Source organism: Molothrus aeneus, chromosome 6 (genome assembly GCF_037042795.1).
Source record: "Molothrus aeneus isolate 106 chromosome 6, BPBGC_Maene_1.0, whole genome shotgun sequence".
NCBI classification, from domain to species: Eukaryota; Metazoa; Chordata; class Aves; order Passeriformes; family Icteridae; genus Molothrus; species Molothrus aeneus.
Genome location: NC_089651.1, coordinates 53,217,106 through 53,234,670, shown reverse-complemented (window position 1 = coordinate 53,234,670; position 17,565 = coordinate 53,217,106). Strand labels below are relative to the sequence as shown.

General features: G+C 40.4%; 2 protein-coding genes across 5 annotated transcripts in view; one reads left to right on the top strand and one right to left on the bottom strand.

Moving 5' to 3' along the window:
* The window catches only part of PPP1R13B (protein phosphatase 1 regulatory subunit 13B), a 69,536-nt gene extending 64,944 nt beyond the window's left edge, over positions 1-4,592 (top strand). For all 3 annotated transcript variants that reach the window (XM_066551367.1, XM_066551365.1, XM_066551366.1), the window contains 4 exons: positions 36-169; positions 873-1,039; positions 1,989-2,188; positions 3,057-4,592. In XM_066551367.1, coding sequence (XP_066407464.1) covers positions 36-169; positions 873-1,039; positions 1,989-2,188; positions 3,057-3,098 — 543 coding nt within the window. In that variant the 3' untranslated portion in view covers positions 3,099-4,592. The remainder of the gene's footprint in view (positions 1-35; positions 170-872; positions 1,040-1,988; positions 2,189-3,056) is intronic.
* A 16-nt stretch (positions 4,593-4,608) lies between these two features.
* Positions 4,609-17,559, bottom strand: ZFYVE21 (zinc finger FYVE-type containing 21). 2 transcript variants are annotated; one of them, XM_066551368.1, is made up of 8 exons: positions 17,427-17,559; positions 12,577-12,627; positions 11,138-11,306; positions 9,373-9,448; positions 8,921-9,012; positions 8,087-8,140; positions 6,469-6,611; positions 4,609-5,658 (listed from the first exon to the last, which is right to left on the bottom strand). In XM_066551368.1, exons 1-8 carry the CDS (start codon positions 17,547-17,549, stop codon positions 5,623-5,625), a joined length of 744 nt encoding a protein of 247 aa, XP_066407465.1. In that variant the 5' UTR covers positions 17,550-17,559; the 3' UTR covers positions 4,609-5,622. The 2 variants fall into 2 exon arrangements, with proteins under 2 accessions (XP_066407465.1, XP_066407466.1); XM_066551369.1 differs by lacking the exon at positions 8,087-8,140.
* Between the last annotated feature and the right edge of the window lie 6 nt (positions 17,560-17,565).

The window sequence follows — 17,565 nt, the reverse complement described above, 5'->3', positions numbered from 1 at the left end:
AAAGGAAGTGCTAAACTATTTTATGTTTTCAACAGGTTGATGATCCCAGTAAACCAAATGATGAGGGCATTACACCTTTGCATAATGCAGTGTGTGCTGGTCATCACCACATTGTGAAGTTCCTGCTCGATTTTGGTGTCAATGTAAATGCAGCAGATAGTGATGGCTGGTAAGAGTCAAGATTTTTAACCTAGTATCTGGGAGAAGCACCATGTAGATGCACATTCAAAATTTAATTGAAGCCTGTTTTGGGAAAAATTTCCCTCCTCTTTATCCCCATCAAATGAGTACTCTCCAAGCTGTAGGTGGAGATAAATTCAAATGCAAGGTTACAGCGTGTTCAGCTCCCAAGCAAGCACACTTAAACCATAAATTAGATTACCATTTGTGGTAATTAGTGGTAGAGTTGCATTTCTTGTTCAGATGCTGAAATAATTAAACTGTAAATAACTAATGACAAAAGTTGTTTTGCTGAAGTTTCTTCATCAAAGATACCACTACAGATGTTGGTATTCTTGAACAATCTCACCTTACAGGTGGCTGTAGCATTCCTGAAGTCTTTTTGAATCCTCAACTTTGTTTTACCTTTCAGGTTTGCTTGTACTGGAAAATACCCTTTCACACCCAACAGCTTTTAAGCTGTGAAAATTATTAGTTTTGCTATCATCTGTTTCATAATGCTTGGCTTTGCTGGAGTCAGGTAAATCCTGAAATCCACCCTAGCTGCTTGACAGGTTTTAGACAATGCATACACATCCTTTAAACATAAGAAAAATTTCCTTTTAAAACAGACAGGCTCTAAAAGGTAAGATGAAAGTTAGGATTCATGGAAACTTCTTTTTTCACATGTACATTTTTTTGCTTTATTTCAGGACACCCTTGCATTGTGCAGCTTCTTGCAATAGTGTTCATCTCTGTAAACTACTGGTTGAATCTGGGGCAGCTATTTTTGCTTCAACTATAAGTGATATAGAAACTGCTGCAGACAAGTGTGAGGAGATGGAAGAAGGTTATATTCAGTGTTCCCAGTTTTTGTATGGTAAGCTGTGACACCAACTCTTTCTTAAGATTCATCCTGATTTATGCCTCTGATGTGTGTGAAACATCTGCTTAGGCCCCAGACTGGATGATATGGCCCATCAAATCCCTGTGCTTTCAAAGTGCTAAAACCAGCATCACCTTTTCACTGTGATGTTGGTCTTAGTCCTTCTGGGTTTTGAATTACTTCACAGGCTCCTTCAAATGTTAAGATTTTTAAAGTTTTAATTTGGCTTCATTTCAGGAAATGCTTCTACAGGGAGGTTTTGACCTTAACAGTGAGTTGGCAAGTGTTTTGACAGAGAGACTCCTAACTTCCTGATGCACAGGCTGTCAACTGAATTCTAGTAGTAGGAGCAGCCTTTTATTTCCCATAAAATTATATTAAGAGTTGGTGTTTCCAAGGCATTTTGACAAGGCAGCATGTTTCTGTGTAGTGGTGCTGTGCTCTGATTTTCATCCCTATGCTGAAATTCAGAGCTATCTATCATCACCTGAGATTTATACCCAAATTTCTAGCAGATCACACAAAGAAAGAAATAAGCTTCATGAATGATTAATTTACAGGAGTGCTTAGTTACTATAATATATTTTGCAAGAAAAGAACTTCAATGGAGCACACAAATTTTTAATGTCCATCAGAGGATTTAAGCTTCATTAAGGCTCTGTCAGATCTGACATTGTGTGAGTTCTGAAAGCCTCAAGTGTCCCTGTACAAGGCCTGCTGTAGGAAGCAGTTTCCACTGCACATATAATAAAAGAAAAAAACCTCATTCTCTAAGATTTTGTTTTATCATGCAGTTAAATTTCTGACAGCATTTCATCGTGGAAGTTCTGAAAACTGTTCTTGAAATGTTATTAATGGGAGACTAATATTAGGGCCACTGTGTCAATAGTAAAAATCTCAGAGGAAAAAAAGAGGCTATTTTACCATCTGGTGTTGTTAACAGGAGTGCAGGAGAAGCTGGGAGTGATGAATAAAGGGGTGGTGTATGCTCTGTGGGATTATGAAGCCCAGAACAATGACGAGCTGTCATTCCACGAGGGCGATGCCATCACTATCCTGAGGCGCAAGGATGACAATGAAACGGAGTGGTGGTGGGCCCGCCTCAATGACAAGGAAGGCTATGTGCCCAAAAACCTCCTCGGGGTAAGTTCTTTTACCTCTCCCTTCTATGTGTCACCTGCACGTGAAGTAGAACAAAAGATGGATCTTTAGTCAGAATCCCTCTGCACCATCCACAGCACTATGAAGTGGTGTAAAGCAGATTATTCTCTCTGGCCTCTGTGCCATTGTAAACAAACAGGAGAGGCTACTGTTAGACTGGTGCTGGTTGTCATTGAGCAAGTTAGTATATTTAATATAGTTTATGCTTTAATGAGACTTTTTTCTCCTCCTTGGCTAAAATATAGAGCCCTTATGGAAAATATGGTGGCTCTGTTAGGCAGCTTGAAGACTTGCTCCAGAAAGTTCTTTGGGAAGGTTTTTAATACTTGGCACAAGATAAGAACATAGGTGTGTATGAGTTTAAAACACAAAAGAGCCTTGAAGATGTCAACTGTGGGCACATTATTTATGCTGCTCAGACAGATGGAACACTGTCAGGAGAGAGGCCAGGAATGTAAGGTGACGAAGTAGAGAGCTACTGAGGACAAAATGCATAAGAGAACCTTGCAGAGCAGGAAATAAGCTCTCTGGAGTGCTCAACAGGGAATTTTTGTACTTATGTAAAAGCATCCTTTGTCTGTTCTGGATCTCTAGCTAAATGCACCATGTCATTTTCAGAGCAGCCATCTTGCTGCCATTGGCAGGAGTAAATCAGCCCTTTTCCTCCTGCTTCTTGTTTTTCAGGAGTGGCCTAAGAACACTCTCAAGCTTACAAAAACCCCACCCCCCAAAACACTTCATCACCCAGTTCTGCCTAATAATTTTTGCCTAAAGTACCCCTTTAGTTATAAATTATTTAAGTTTGTATTAACCATGCAAAGCCTAATACTGTTATTCTGGTTTTTTTTAGTTATATCCACGAATAAAACCTCGACAGCGAACCCTTGCTTGAATTCAGTTGTACAACAGTGCAGTACCATGCTGGTAACTGGAAACTTAGAACATACACTGGAGCCATCATTTTTGGTCATTTCACACAGAGAAATAAAACTATGATATTTAGTTTTAATGGTGCTTTCTCTTGTTAAATGGACAGCATCCATGATTTCCAAGATCTGCAGTTTGTAAACGAGGATTGTTTGTGTGACCAGCACTGAGGAGGAGAGCGATGCCTCCGCTACCGCCAGTGCTGCGCCAGCTCTCGTCTCACACGGTGTTTTCAGTCAGAGTTCTGTGGTAGGAGCTTCCTTGTGTTCCATGTTCAGAGGTGTCATTTGCAGAGTGCAGATGCACTGTCCAGTTTGCTCCAACCCCCCACAGCAACTGTCCCATGTCGGGATTTTGGGTATTTCTGTTCCATACCAGTGAATGTTGAGTTCTCATTACCGATCAACTCTTTGGGTTCTAGGACACAAGATCTTCACCTGTTACATGCATAATTAAGTAGTTACCAAAGCTTGGTGAAGGCCAGGATTTTAGGTGGCAACATGGTAAAACACTTAAATCCTAGTCTGGACAGCCCAACAAAAGCTTTACCTAGTCTAGCATCTTGCAGTATTTGCATTTAGAATCAAGCTAGAGAACTAACAAAAACCAACAGTATTTGTACACTTCTCAAAGTCCCTACACAATATTTCACTTGGTGTTTTATTTTCTTATTATTCAGCTTACAGCACCGGTGTTACCTCTACGAATGTAAAGGTTCCCCTACTAACCCCCCGAGCTCATCCAGCCTGGACACAACAGTTAGTACTGAAGTTGCAGCAGCTTAAGGGATTTGTATGTCTGCAGGGATGAAAGTGCAATAGTTGAAAAGGGTAAGAGTCTGGTAAGGGTTATACTGTGTCACCTGAAGTCTGCCTGAGTCAGTCTAGAAGAAAATATGAAGGACTGGATAGAAGTAGAGAAAGAGGGTCGTGTAGATGCCAAGTCGAGGAGAAGAAAGAAACAAGGTTTAGAGAAGGATTTAAGAAAGGCAATAGCTTATTTGAGGACAGTTTCTGTGGTTCTTGGCAGCCTACAACTGCTGCCAAGGCAAGTTATGCAATAACCTATTCCACTACATTGTAGTTTCAAGCAAAAAAGAAAAACCCCACAAACAGGCACTTCACTGGAATTTTAATTGTACATGATTTTATATACCAAAAGCATATTTTGAATTTCCCGTTATAAGTTTTAGCCATATTTCTTGTAATTTTCTCCCATTTAACAGTATGCAATTTGATTAACTCTTCATGTACAAGTTCTGTGTATAATTTATATATCCATTTCTGCAGTGCTGTAACTTGCTTTTACCACAGGTCAGCATTAACTGTATATATTGTGGTGAAAAGTGAAAGGGTATTATTGTTGAAGAATTTGCTACATGAATGTGATGATTTCAAGAGCCTATGATACACTAATTCAGAGAACATGTAAATGTGCACAATAAAGTACTGCTAAGGCATGGCTGCATTCTTCACTCTCTTTATAGAGGTCTCGACAGCAGATGTGGCTTTGGTCAGAGTCTGCATGAAAACACTAATTGTAGTGTAACCAAGGTTACAGCTGTCAACCCACCTTTCCTCCTTGTTTTATCAGCTTCACTGAAGATGTGCTTACACTCTAGTATCCCAGTATTCCAACTGGGAAAAGTTAACTTAGAACTAAAATTAGTGTTTTCTTTAGAAAAAGTGAAAAATTTGACAGTTCAGAGACCATGGTGGCCATTACTAAAGAAGTTGTATATTACAAAATTAAGCAACACCTCTTTTTTTAAATAAGTGAATTAATTTATTCATATTTGTACATTAAATTGTATACAATTTCAGAGAGCATTACAGTTAGATTAACAAAAGCTCGTTACCAAAAAAGAAAATACAAAACTAAAAATTATTCTGGAAGCTTATTACAGAAGTGAAGTTTCACGGTCAAGTTCATACAAGTCAAATTTGGTGGTATTCAGTGAAAAATTTAGATGTTTAAAATTAAATGTTTAAAAAAACTCACGTGATTTCTATAAAATCATATCTAAGGCAGATTTTTTTTTTGTACATTGATTTTAAACATTTGGATAGAGGGAAAAACCTGAGATCTATACCCAAAAAGCTATTCTCTGCAGAAGAGACATACACATTTGTTTGCTTCCTGTAGCAAACAGTATATATAATGGTTACTATAAAAGCTGTGCTGTACATTAGCTGTAGTGCAGGTCACTTTCATATTAAGTGCCAGTAAAGGCTTAACAAAATATACAAAGTCTTAAAAGGTGAGGCTGTTTAAAGCATTAACTGTATACATATTGCACACTACCGTGAATACTCATGGTTCAAAAAAATACTCACATTGCATTTGCCAGTTCTTACATAATGAACCACGCTGGAATGAGAGAGTCAAGAACAGCAAATATTTCCAGCTGTCAAATCAGCACAAAGTGAGAGGCAGGTCTGTGGAGGCTGGTGTCTGTGGGTGCCCTCAGGAGGCCACAGCTGCAGCTCTCACTGGTCCCGAGACTCATAGAGAAGTTTTGTTGCCTAACAGAAAGGGAAAATGTTAACTAAAGTTTCACTTGCAGCCACCTTATCTACTTCCCACCCCTCCAAAAACCTCCTTTAAATCCAGGGCTTTAAATTCTTCCTTTTCGTCCATCTGAGACCTGTACTAGCATTGAGGAAGTGCTGAATGCACTTGCACAGTGATAGAAGTTTGAGCACACGGTGCTGAGCAGAGTAAAAGCACCGGGGGAGTTCTAAAATGGCAATAAAGCAGCAAAGAGCCACAAACCTGCCCATACACATTATAAATGACAGTTCTGATCAGCAACTGATCAGGTGACTGATTGGAGTGTGGCTTTGGTTTTTTCCCACCATAACTTTGATTTAGCAAATATGAACGTTCAGTTTCATTACCCATGCAGGGCCTAGCACCAAAGATTAAACTCTTCCATTTCCAAAAATCAACAACTTCTTTGAATCTTCATGAAGCAGGAAAAATAATTAGCTGAACTTAGGGTCAAACAAGTATTTCATAGTGCACATTCTTTAGCCAGTAACAAAATCCAAGGAAGTTTAAAGCCAAATTCTTAGTTCTTTTCATCTAATAACATACTTAAGATCTTGGGAAATCCTTCAGAGTACATAAATTCTTCAGTCTCTGAGCAGAAAGCTAAAGTCATGTTCATTACACCCAGCCATAGCTTCTTTTTTCTAAGCAACAAGGCCCTGAAGTCCTTGATAAAAAAATAATAGAAATACTCCTAAGGCTGAATGCTCTCTGTGGTGCTGCTGAACACCCTAGGTAAAGATTTTCTTCAGCCTTGTCTAAGTTTTGGCTGCTTTGCTTACCTTATGCATAGCTGCCAGCCAGGCTGCTGACAGCTTCTTGTTACAGCTGAAGTCTTCACCAGCAGTAAACTTCATCTGCATCACCTCCTCCGACCCCGGTGCCTTGTACTGCAGGATCATTCCTATGGCACGAGTGTTGCCTCCTGAAAAGAGAAACAACATCTGGAACAGCAGTAGGTTTTACCAACTAAGTAACACAACATTTTCCAGCTCATGAGTATGTTTGGAGAAATGTGCTCATTGCTCAGTTCAGAGCACAAGCAGCTGCTGGATTGGAGGAGCTCATGACCACAGCTCGTAGTGCCAGCAGTGGAACCTGCAGCCTCATACTGCTTCATTCTCTCTGCCAAGCACCAAGGCAGAACCTGCATCAGCCTTCAGGTAAAGCCACACACCTGGAACACCCTCATGATTTACCAGCACCATGTTAAGACACTGTTACCACAGTTTCATACAGTAGCCTGCAGTCTGTAGGCCTAGGGTCCAATCAAACTGATGGCAAAGCAGGGTCCTGCTGGAGACAGTCTGACACAGCAGGCAGCAGTCCCTCCAAACCTGGTAAAGGTTGGAATGATGCTTACATAAGGCTAGAGAACAGCTGGCAACATCATTTACTTCCTGAAGGAAATTGGTGCCAAAAATGCTGCTCTGCCAACAGCGTGATAAGCGAGGTGTTTGTAGCTCTCTTACTGAGGCTGCAGAGATGAAGATAAACCAAAGCAAAAATAGAGTCATTTAATGAGAACTTTTAGAATGACAATTACTGTCATGACTTCCTGCAGCAGTGGAGCATAAACTAAGGTCTAGGAACAGCACTAGCATACAGAGGACACTTCTTACAAAGCTCTTTTTAGAAGTGTCTGCATGAGAGGGCTCATGGAGGCTGTTACTGCAATATCTGAGGAGCCAAAACAAATCACAATCTAAGCCAAACTCAATCTAGTTAGTGCTGTTAATGCACCCAACGCAATCAGAAGCCCACAGCAGGGTTTATAAAAGAGCTATTTTCTACTCTCCTAGGATAAATGGAAATTCAACTTCATCAATCGCTTCTCTGCACCTATGGTCAGAACAATGGATTAAGGGTCTACTGAAAGATAAACCAGGGGAAATCACACACCTACAGCCTTGACCAGTTTGCCCATGCCTGGCATTACTAAGACAGAACACACCCTGCACAACAAAGAGGCCTTTCTTTTAAAGTTGTGTAAAAGCAAGCCAATAATTAACAGTTTCAGTGCAAAGCCTTTCCAGACGGCACACAGGGAGTATATTAATTTCTAGTATGCTCAATTCAGCAACCTGCTAAGCAGATATCTGTAACATTGTGTACTACTGCAGATAGCACTTCTCATCTCCCCTTCTCCCAGCATGGACAACAGCACTTTGGTCTAAAGAGCACCTTGAGTACTTTAGTTCTCTCCAGAGTGTTACAAAACATTCACTCTTGGTTTATTAAACAGACATATGGGAAGGGAACAGATACATGTCAGACTCGAACATAACTCAGGTTGAGCAGCAATTATGGATCAAGCAAATAATCAGCACTGCAGAGAAGAAAGAGGTGAGGGGGCCATGACATGCTTGGGTGAGTCATGCTGAAAGGCACTGCAGATACCTTCAGTAACAGGCTGGCTCTCCAGGAGGCTGGTGTAAGTGTGAATATCTTTTTCTACCATCAACAAGGAAGGCAGGCAGAAAAGAGATAAAGCAATCAGAAGGGTAGTGAACAAAGAATTACAGGAGCATTAAGTGGCTCAGCAATATACCTGGGTGATTTAAAAACCAAGGTAAGTTTATTCAAGTTAACATGCTGTACTGACTGAATAATGCACAGATGGGCTGTGCAATTAGAAAAACCCAGCAGTGACAGAAGTGTTGATAAAGAACAATTAATGAAATTCCTGACCTTGTTTGTTCTCATTTCAGTCAATTCATATTCAGGTTCATCCTGAAATACTCTAAAATCTGGTAAGAGATTTTAAGTAAGTTGCTGCACTCCAATTTAGATGTTACCAGTTTCATTTGGCCACCCCTTTGTCTTGAATGAAATGAAGAAAAGATAGTTGAATTATTTACTCTCCCTCCCCCACTTCATTCTGCTAACAATGTTTGAACCAGTCAAGGCAAAATCTCAGCTGGATTCTGAAATGGAAGCTACCAAAGACTAACAGTTCCCTCCTATGAGCTCTTAAATCAGTAAATATTTGTACATACCCAAGAGAACAGGTGACAACCACCTTCACTCAGGTTTATCAAGAGGCTCTCCCACATTAAGGCTGTAGGGGAACTTCTCCATCTTTAAGTGTTCCCCCAAATCCCAGCAGCCACATGGGACATTCTGAGAGCAGTTGTAACCAGCACAGTTACACACTGACTGCATTGTCTAGCTCAGTAACTGCAGCTTCATTTTTTTTCTTAATAGTTCATTTATATTAAAAGAAAAAATTACCTCCAGGAGTAAATCCCTCTGTAAGTATCTGAACAGTTGAAATCTGTATAATTTCAATTTCATAATGGCTGTCTCCATCCAAAACCAGGTATCTACATAATAGAAGAAAAAGAGTTTTTTCACTTTTTTTTTCAACAATATCAAGTCCAAACCAGAGGAAAAAAATTAAACAATCTCTCAGTGACATTGTTTATCTGTTCTTTGGGGTGAGGAGGGATAGAAATCAAGTAGAAAATGTTACTTTTCATTGAAATTTCACCCTTCCAAAACACACTGTTAGTAAATTCAAGCAAACATTCCAGTATTGTTGGATCTACCCTTTCAGTTTGATTACTCTCTCCAATATCCTCAGGGCATATTACTCTCATATTTTTTTTAAGTTATGTAAGAATAGAGCTGTAAGTACAACAATGCTATAGTTTACAAGTGCAGTTTCTATAAATCTTTCTCACCTCTGGTTGTTGGAAAGTCGACAAACCATGAGCTCAGATTTATCAGATGTTCCCAGAGTTACAAAGAATGTAGCACCTGGAAAGAAATGGTTTAGTATTCTAATACAGAATTCAAGAAGCAACATTCAAGTATCAGAAAGAACAGCTAACTTTTACTTACTAATACACTGAATTGAGTGAAATAAGAGAATAACTGAAATATTAAACTGATTAACATCACAAAACACTCAAGTATAAAAAGCTGATCTTTAATTATCATGTTCTGACTTACAGGACCTTTCACACATGCTATGCAATTTCTCCCATGTGTAGAAATGCAGATGATATCCAAGAGGAAGCTTTTAAAAATGAGAAGAGATTTGGAGGTGGCAAAGACAGGCAATTAAAGACCCTCTGTCATCACTGTAACACAAATGATTGTTTCTGTATTAAAAAAACCAATTTAATAGCAGGATGTGACCTTCAATTCCATGCTTAAGAAACTGTAAAGACATCTCTTTTTCATTACTGAAGGCTGGCTCAGTCTTATTGTGAGGTCAATGAACTTCAGCTTTCATGTTGATTCTTCCCCCTGAAAACTGCTTTGGCAAGGGGAAGGTCACTGTTGCTACACTGGAGAAGTGACTCAGAGCTCCAAGCAGCCCTACACGCCCGACCCCTTTGCTTCCTCCATGCCTCATGTTCCCTGTATTACCCAATCCCAATACTGCTGGCCTGGGAAATGAAGAAAATAACATCCAGCCCTGCCCAATGGTCTGCAATCCATCCCCATAACCTGAACCATGCAGCCCTGGAGTTTCACCTCCTTACTTGCCAGTTCACCCAGGCTCACTGACCCCCAGCACAGAGCCTGTGCTGCTGAAGTGAGACAGAGATAGCAGCACCAAGGCTGGAGAAGGACATTACAGCCACCACCACCACCTCTCTGACCATCATCTGTGGCTCTACAGCAAGTCAGAAACAACTTCACAACATGAAAGCAAACAGGACAAGCTTTAAAAAAACCTCCTCCGTTTAAAAGATGTGACTTAAAGACTCGTCTACGCCCTCATGGTAAAGCAGAGTGAAGAATGATTTATGTGCTCCAGGATGAGCACACTCCCTTCTGAAGCCAGATCTCCCCAGGAACAACATCCTTGCCCATCACATGTGGGGCTTAGCTCACCCATTATGCACACAGGTATCATGCTGAGAGATCATCAAAAGGCACTGAAGCATCACACACTATTTTAAAAACTGAAGTTTCAGCTTTCTTAATGTAATTGGAACATGAATTACTGTATTGTGAAGGTTTAAACCTATGGAAAATTGAGTACTCATGATGATCTGCAATCAACCACAGCTGTAGGCCATGGACAAGATCAAAGCTCTCAGATGAAGCTTGAAACAAGCACTGTATCTTGTTTGAAAATGTTAAAATATTCTCTCAAGTATTTTTCATCCTTATTTAACGTAACAGGAATATGGTTAAAAGATGCATTATTTCAAGGAAAATGCCAACTGCATTTTCATCTGTTCTCACAGGTATTAAGAATTAGTCTTTAAATCACTCTTTGTCAAGACCAAGAAGTACAAACTGAGAGGTGCAAACACTGACTATGAGGTGTGAACCTCTCTCTAAATAAACCCCTAACACAAAATCATTAACTGCAAAACAAGAGGAGCGACAAAGAGGAAACAAAACCACAGCTTGTTGGACAAGAAGCACTGCTCTTGCTGTTCACTGGAATTTGAATAAACACAACCAGGAGCCCTGGGTGCTTACCATTCATGAGCACTTTGAGCTGTTTGTCGTAGAACTCCGTCTCCTTCTGCGACACCAGGGCGCACTCGGCGCACTGCCGCACGGGGTCCACGAAGCACATGCGAGGCAGAGGCACTTTCTTACTGCAGCACTTGTCACAGAAACACTTCCCACACCTTCTGCAGTGATGCTAAAAGCACGAGAGAACACCTCGTTTACTTATTTACTAAGGAAACTAAGAGGTTACTACAAGTTTCTCAGGTGTGAAACATGCAAGCTGAGGGACAGGTAGAAGAAATGAACTGTTACAGGAATCTCTGAAGGCTGGACACAAAGGACTGAGTATAATATAAACAGCAGCACTCTAAGCCTTTGCTGGCACTCTCTAAAGATGCTTCTGGAGCAGAAAACACTGGAAAGGGCTTCTCTGGTGTCCAGTAAATCCTTCACCTCCCTGTCAATAAAAACCCATGAGAAGAGCGGTTTCCAGGTCCCTTCGCGCTTCTGACAAAAGATCTTGGAGAATTTCAACTGAAGTTTCTATTCTTCTTCAACTGAAAATACTATTATTCTCTTTTAAAACTTATTCTCTCTTTTAAAACTTATTCTCTTCTTCCCATGGGAAAAATATAAGAATCTTCATACTTAGAACCTAAAGCTATTCCATTTATCAGGAGTATCAGGCAGCACAGCACAAATCCAGTGAAGTTGTGAAACCAGACCGAGTATTGCAGTGTGTGTCACAGCCCCTAAATCTGCAACCAGTGGCCTGTGCTCCAGATCAGGGGTGTGACAGTGCCAGCAGATCTTCCTGATGCAAGTTCTCATGACAGAACAAGTACTCCCAGGCAAGCAGGAACTCATCTGTGGCTCAAAGCAAGCCTGAAAGTTTGATACAAGGAACTGATAACACTGCACTTTTGGTCAATGTTAGGTTTCCTTCCAAATGTTCTGCAAAATTCTCTGGAGTACCTATTTCCCAGGGCTACCTCCAATTGCTTCCCACAGCTAACACAAGGGAAACACAGCAGCTTGTCATCTGGTATAACATATGAGTGTGTCTGGCTTAAAATTTCTCCTTCCCTCTCCCACCAAACAATTAAATTAAAAAACATGGACTATGTCACTGCACTACATTATACACAGGATAATGTGTATAATAATGATGCTCCCTCCTAAAAATCACTGCTGGCCTTCTTTGGAAGGGTGTTTTGTAGAATTCTCCATGTCATATTCTGCACACCAGTCTGCATTCCAGTGACCTCTTACCATAAATAAACAGAATGTAATGTTAGTGTTTTCTCTTCATCCAGTGAGCCTAATTATGTAGTTTACACTTTCTACTTTAATTGGAATTTCTCTCTTCCAAACTCAAGACAAATCCTGGTTTACTTTTCAAAATATGTCAATTTTAGTATTTTGCAACACTTACTGCTTCATATTTCATTAATTTATCTTACCTTTCTAGTTATGAAGTCAAATTTTGTATCACACTGCATACATCTTGGGCACTAGAAAACAGTAGAAATTAAGATTAGTCTACAATCTTTTTAAACCTTTAATTCTACCACCATATACAAAGAATGAGCTTCATATTATGCCCCATAAAGAAACACCTCCAACAAATTTCCATCCCTTATCTTTTCACCATGAATAGCTTTCATTTAATACTGATGTAGCAAAATAATGTCATCTCCATTTGCAAGACAAAAAAAAAACTGCCAAACTTCCCTCTAATGAAAAGTGCATCCTGCCAGCAGGCAAAAGAACATCTCAGAATTATTTACCATTCTTGATAATGTTTGGCTATCTACACAGTCCCATATTCCAGAGTCAACTGGTTTTCTGAAAGTTGTCCTCACTTTACTACCCTGCTCTGCTGACTTGCCAAAACATTGTTTACACAATGTTTAATGCTCTCAATACTCACACATTTTTGAAACATGCTAAGAGATACTTGGTTTTCTTCCAAGCCACCAAGACCTAATGCTTATTCCAGCTACAAAAAGTCACTTCCTGAAATATCTCTTTCCTAAAACAAACTTACACCCACACTCCTTTCAAAAAAAATGACAGAAAAAAATTGAAGGAGTTTCTCCCTTCCAACTAAGTAGAGTTTAAGGGGTGACGGCTCTGACTGTGTTAACAACCAGAAGAGATCAGTGACTGCTGGACAATCAAAATTTTCTGTGCAGAAAGTTACCTATGAAAGGGTTGATACCCAACCCTTAGGTCACTGGATTTTCAACAAAACTTTACATCTTTTTATCTACCATATCAAGCCCCAGTGTCTGAGGGTTATTATAATGCAATTTTTGCTTTATTTACTAGCAAATATTAATGCAAAATTATGCCTAACAACTTACTCACAAGAACGTGGTTAGATCTGTACTAGGTTATATAAGTCTAGAAACTGAAATTCCTCAAACCAGACTATCTCAGACTACAGCAGAATGTCCTCTTCACCACATGCCCTGACCTGAGCAGGTGCTATTTGCTAAGCACACAGTAATCACCCTTTGCCTTTAATTAACATATTTCAATACTTAACCCTTTTCCTTCTATAAATCCCCTCAGGTTACAACAGCTTCTATTCAGGGACTTTTGCTCCAGCAGATAATCACTGTCACAAGTTCAACAGCTGCAGCCAAGAAAATATTACGGCAGCTAAATTAAAAATTCTCCAGAAATTTTTCATGTCCTTTTGAAGTGTAAGCTTGTTAATAATTGGTAATAGTTTATATGAAAGGCTCTTCTGTCTAAACAGACATTTAACACATTAGACAGTAATGGCAGTCACTGTAGTGGAAGGTAAACACCTACTTGCAGAATTTGTTACAAGAAGCTGTTTCTAAATCCCACACAGAAGAGCACTGGAAGTGCTCCTGAATTGTTTTAACTAACACTGAACTGAGGCACCCAAACACATCTTTTTCACAATGGCTACAGAAGAGGTTGTTTCAACCCTCACTGATAAATAATGGCAGCATGAAGCAATTCCAGCATACACCAGGTTTCACCTCTGCAACAAGCAGAACTCCACAGCTAATGTCATGTTCTGCTCTGCCTGGTTTTAATTTTTGACATGGAGTTTAACAGCTTGCCTGGGAGCTGGACCTGGCAATAATTTTGGTATGCCTTCAATTTACCTGAGTTCTAATTAATTTTCTTAATGAAAATACTTGGGAGCTTTTTGGTTGAGTTTTGGTGGTGGGGGGGCTTTTTTAGTTTGCCTGGACAGGGTTTTCAGGGGGGTTAGGTTTTGGGGGTTTTTGTTTATTTGTTTTTTGCCAAAATGCAGAAAGCACAAGTCACAAGCTAGAGGGGGGAAAAATTAAACCCAAACTCTTCTAACTGTTCTACATAGATTTCATACAGAATGCTATGCTAAACATAAAAGTGATTTTTAGGAAGGAACAAGATTATCCATCCTCTTATTTAACACAAACTATAGAAAAATATTTCTGAATTTCAGACTCATGATGATTGCCCTGCCTGATATAAACAGCAGTCCTAAATAAATCACAAGTCAAGTAGCACAGGGTAGCTGGCATTGCAAAATGGGATTTTCTTAGGAAAATGTTCTGACACAAGCAAGCTCAAGATACTGTTCCTTCAAGGTATTTCTGCTTTAAGTAACCAGAATGGAGTGAATTATTTGCATAATGTCCATTTCTGCTTTGCCTGGGACAAGATATTTATTGAGAACATCTTGAAAGGTGAATTTTTCCTATTCATCCATGCACTGACATAATCAGAGAGTGACTAGATTTGAATTAAGTTTTATTGCTTGGAGGGGTTTTATCACATTAACAGAGAAGGAAGCACAGTGTCCAAGTTACTTCTCATGTCTTCAAATAAAAAGATGTGAAGCAAGAAATTAAGTAAGAATTCATGTCAGAAGTACATTCATTTCATGTGCAGTCAAGCACCAGTGCCAGGACCAGATTACTTTATCTAGAAAGAGGAAAATGGAAGAACATCCAACAGCTGTTGGATCTTGGCATTAATTTAAAAATACCAAGAGCTGGTTCATTGCAAACTTGTCATGGGTTTGCTCAAGTGTGAGAACTTATTTCCATAATCCCACAGATCCAGCCAGAGGTGAGAATCCCATGGATGGCCAGGAATCTATAGTTACACTTCACATGCTTTATTTGCACAAATAATAACAGAGTGATTCAAGAAGGGATGCATGGGAACCCCTGTTTGAGCTCCCTAACACAGGGAACCTCTGCAAAGGAGGAAGTCCAGGAAATCCCACCTGGAGCACACCTGGCCAGAGGGGGAAAGGGCAGGATGCAAACCCAGGGCAGGCAGAGCTCAGGTGCCCTGACACTGCCCGAGCCTGGCTTTGGCCAGGAGGGCTCAGCTCCCTCCTGCAGCCAGGGAGGGAACCCTCCCAGCACAGCTGTCAGCTCCTCTGCAGCACACAGTGCTCCTCAGCCACAGAAACATCTGGTGCACAGCTGGATATCACAAGGTTTGGCCACCTCTGCAGGCAAACTGACACATCTCACTCCATTTCTAGTCCAAGGTTTCCTTAACAGAAATATCATCAATTGAGCTCTGCTGGTGATTAACAAAGAAATTCTGAGTCAGACAAGGCACATGCAGAGACCAACATTCTAAGCTCTGTCCTGAGTGTAATGATGCTCAGCAGAGACTTTCATAAATCCCCCTCAACTCATTACCTCTGCTACAAATAAGATTACTTTAAAAACTAAACTTTTCAGCAGTCCTGCTCCAGCCTTGCATTTCAAATTCCTCATAGTTACTGATAGTTTAAGACAGTATAATCTTGTGATTAAATAAAATTTAAAACTTAATTACATTTCAGTGCTGTATAAGCTGCACAAAACTACCAACTGCCATAATTCTTAAGTGGCTTTAATTTAACAAAATAAGCCAGTTGACTCTTCTTGCATAAGAAAAAAAAAAACTACTGGATTTGTGAGTGTTACTGGCTGCACAGCAAAAGCCAATGGACTTGAAAAGCCAGATCAGAATCTGCTAATACCACTCAAGGTCTTGTCTTGGACATAGACCCTTCATTTTTAACTATGTCAGACATAGTACCAAGAGCAAGCATCTCAACTAATTCATTGCCTAGGTAACCCTGTATCTTTAAATTTAATTGTTCTTAACAAAAACATGGGATTTATAAGTTTCCCCATGTATCATACCTGCTTTATTTAAGGTAAAAGTTTGCAATTTATTTGGCAATTGTTAACCAATGGGATGTCAGAACTCTAACATACTTCCAGAAATCTAGTAAATTTTTTTTTCTAGAAAATATTTTACTTCCAGAAATCTAGTAAAATAACTAACCACAAAATAACAATGTATAGTCTTAATCTTGCATTGACAAATGCATTTTAAATATTTACCTCTATCACACTTCCTCTCAATAGCAAATATCACTGAGCACATTCAGTCACAATTCAACACCCTCAGCCTATAGATCTGCATACTATATCAGACTGATATATCTAAAATACACAGGCTCAATTCCCTCTATCCAACAAGTTTAAATAGATCCTACCACAGTCCCCAAACAATCTTTACTTGAATTACACAGAACTTTCTGCTTGAAAAGATACGAGGCAGTGGGAAAAGCTTTGTTATCCACTCCTCACCGAAGGAGGAGCGCTCGGTATTCCCATGCAGAACAGACCCAGCACGTCCGGATCTGCCCAGGAACGCTCTGCGGGGTGGCCCCGGCTGAAACCCACACTGCCCCATCTAAAATAAATCTTCATTCCGCTCACATTTAAATGCACTGGCGTGTGTCCACGCCACAGAACGCTGGCAATAAATAAATAAACCAACAATGGATTCTATGTTGTATGTGCATCTGGGTGCGGCGGCTGGCAACAATCAACTCTCGTTACGCGAAATTAAAAATATCACCATCATGTCGTTTACTTAGTAAGTATTTAAAGCAAAGTTGACTGAAACAGACTGAGTTGTTCAATGGCTGTTTAACACCACGACCACTCGCACCGGGAGCCAGAAGGGCTCTTCTACCTCAGCCCTATTGCTTCAATAATTTATGCAATTTAGTTTTGAACAAGAACCACCTTTATCCGCATTTAAAGCAACACTGCACAGTTCGCTACACTTCTCATCACCAATCGCTCGCGAATTTTCGCGCCGGGGCCGCACAGCGCTGAGGGGCGAGTGACAGCCCCGTCCCTGCGTCCTTTAACCCATCAACTTAATTTAGGGAACGGAAGTGAAAAAGCGGAGGGAAAGGGAGGAAGGAACAGGGGGAAGGGAAGCGCGGCTCCCCTGCCGCCGGCGGTACCTCCTTGTCGGGCACCCAGGGCGGCTCGTCCAGGCCGAAGGGGCTGCGGGCGGCGCGGTGCTCGGGCACCATGCGCAGCCCGCTGGGGGAGCGCACCAGCTTCTTCGCGTCGCCGCCCGACATCTTCCCCCGCGCGCCG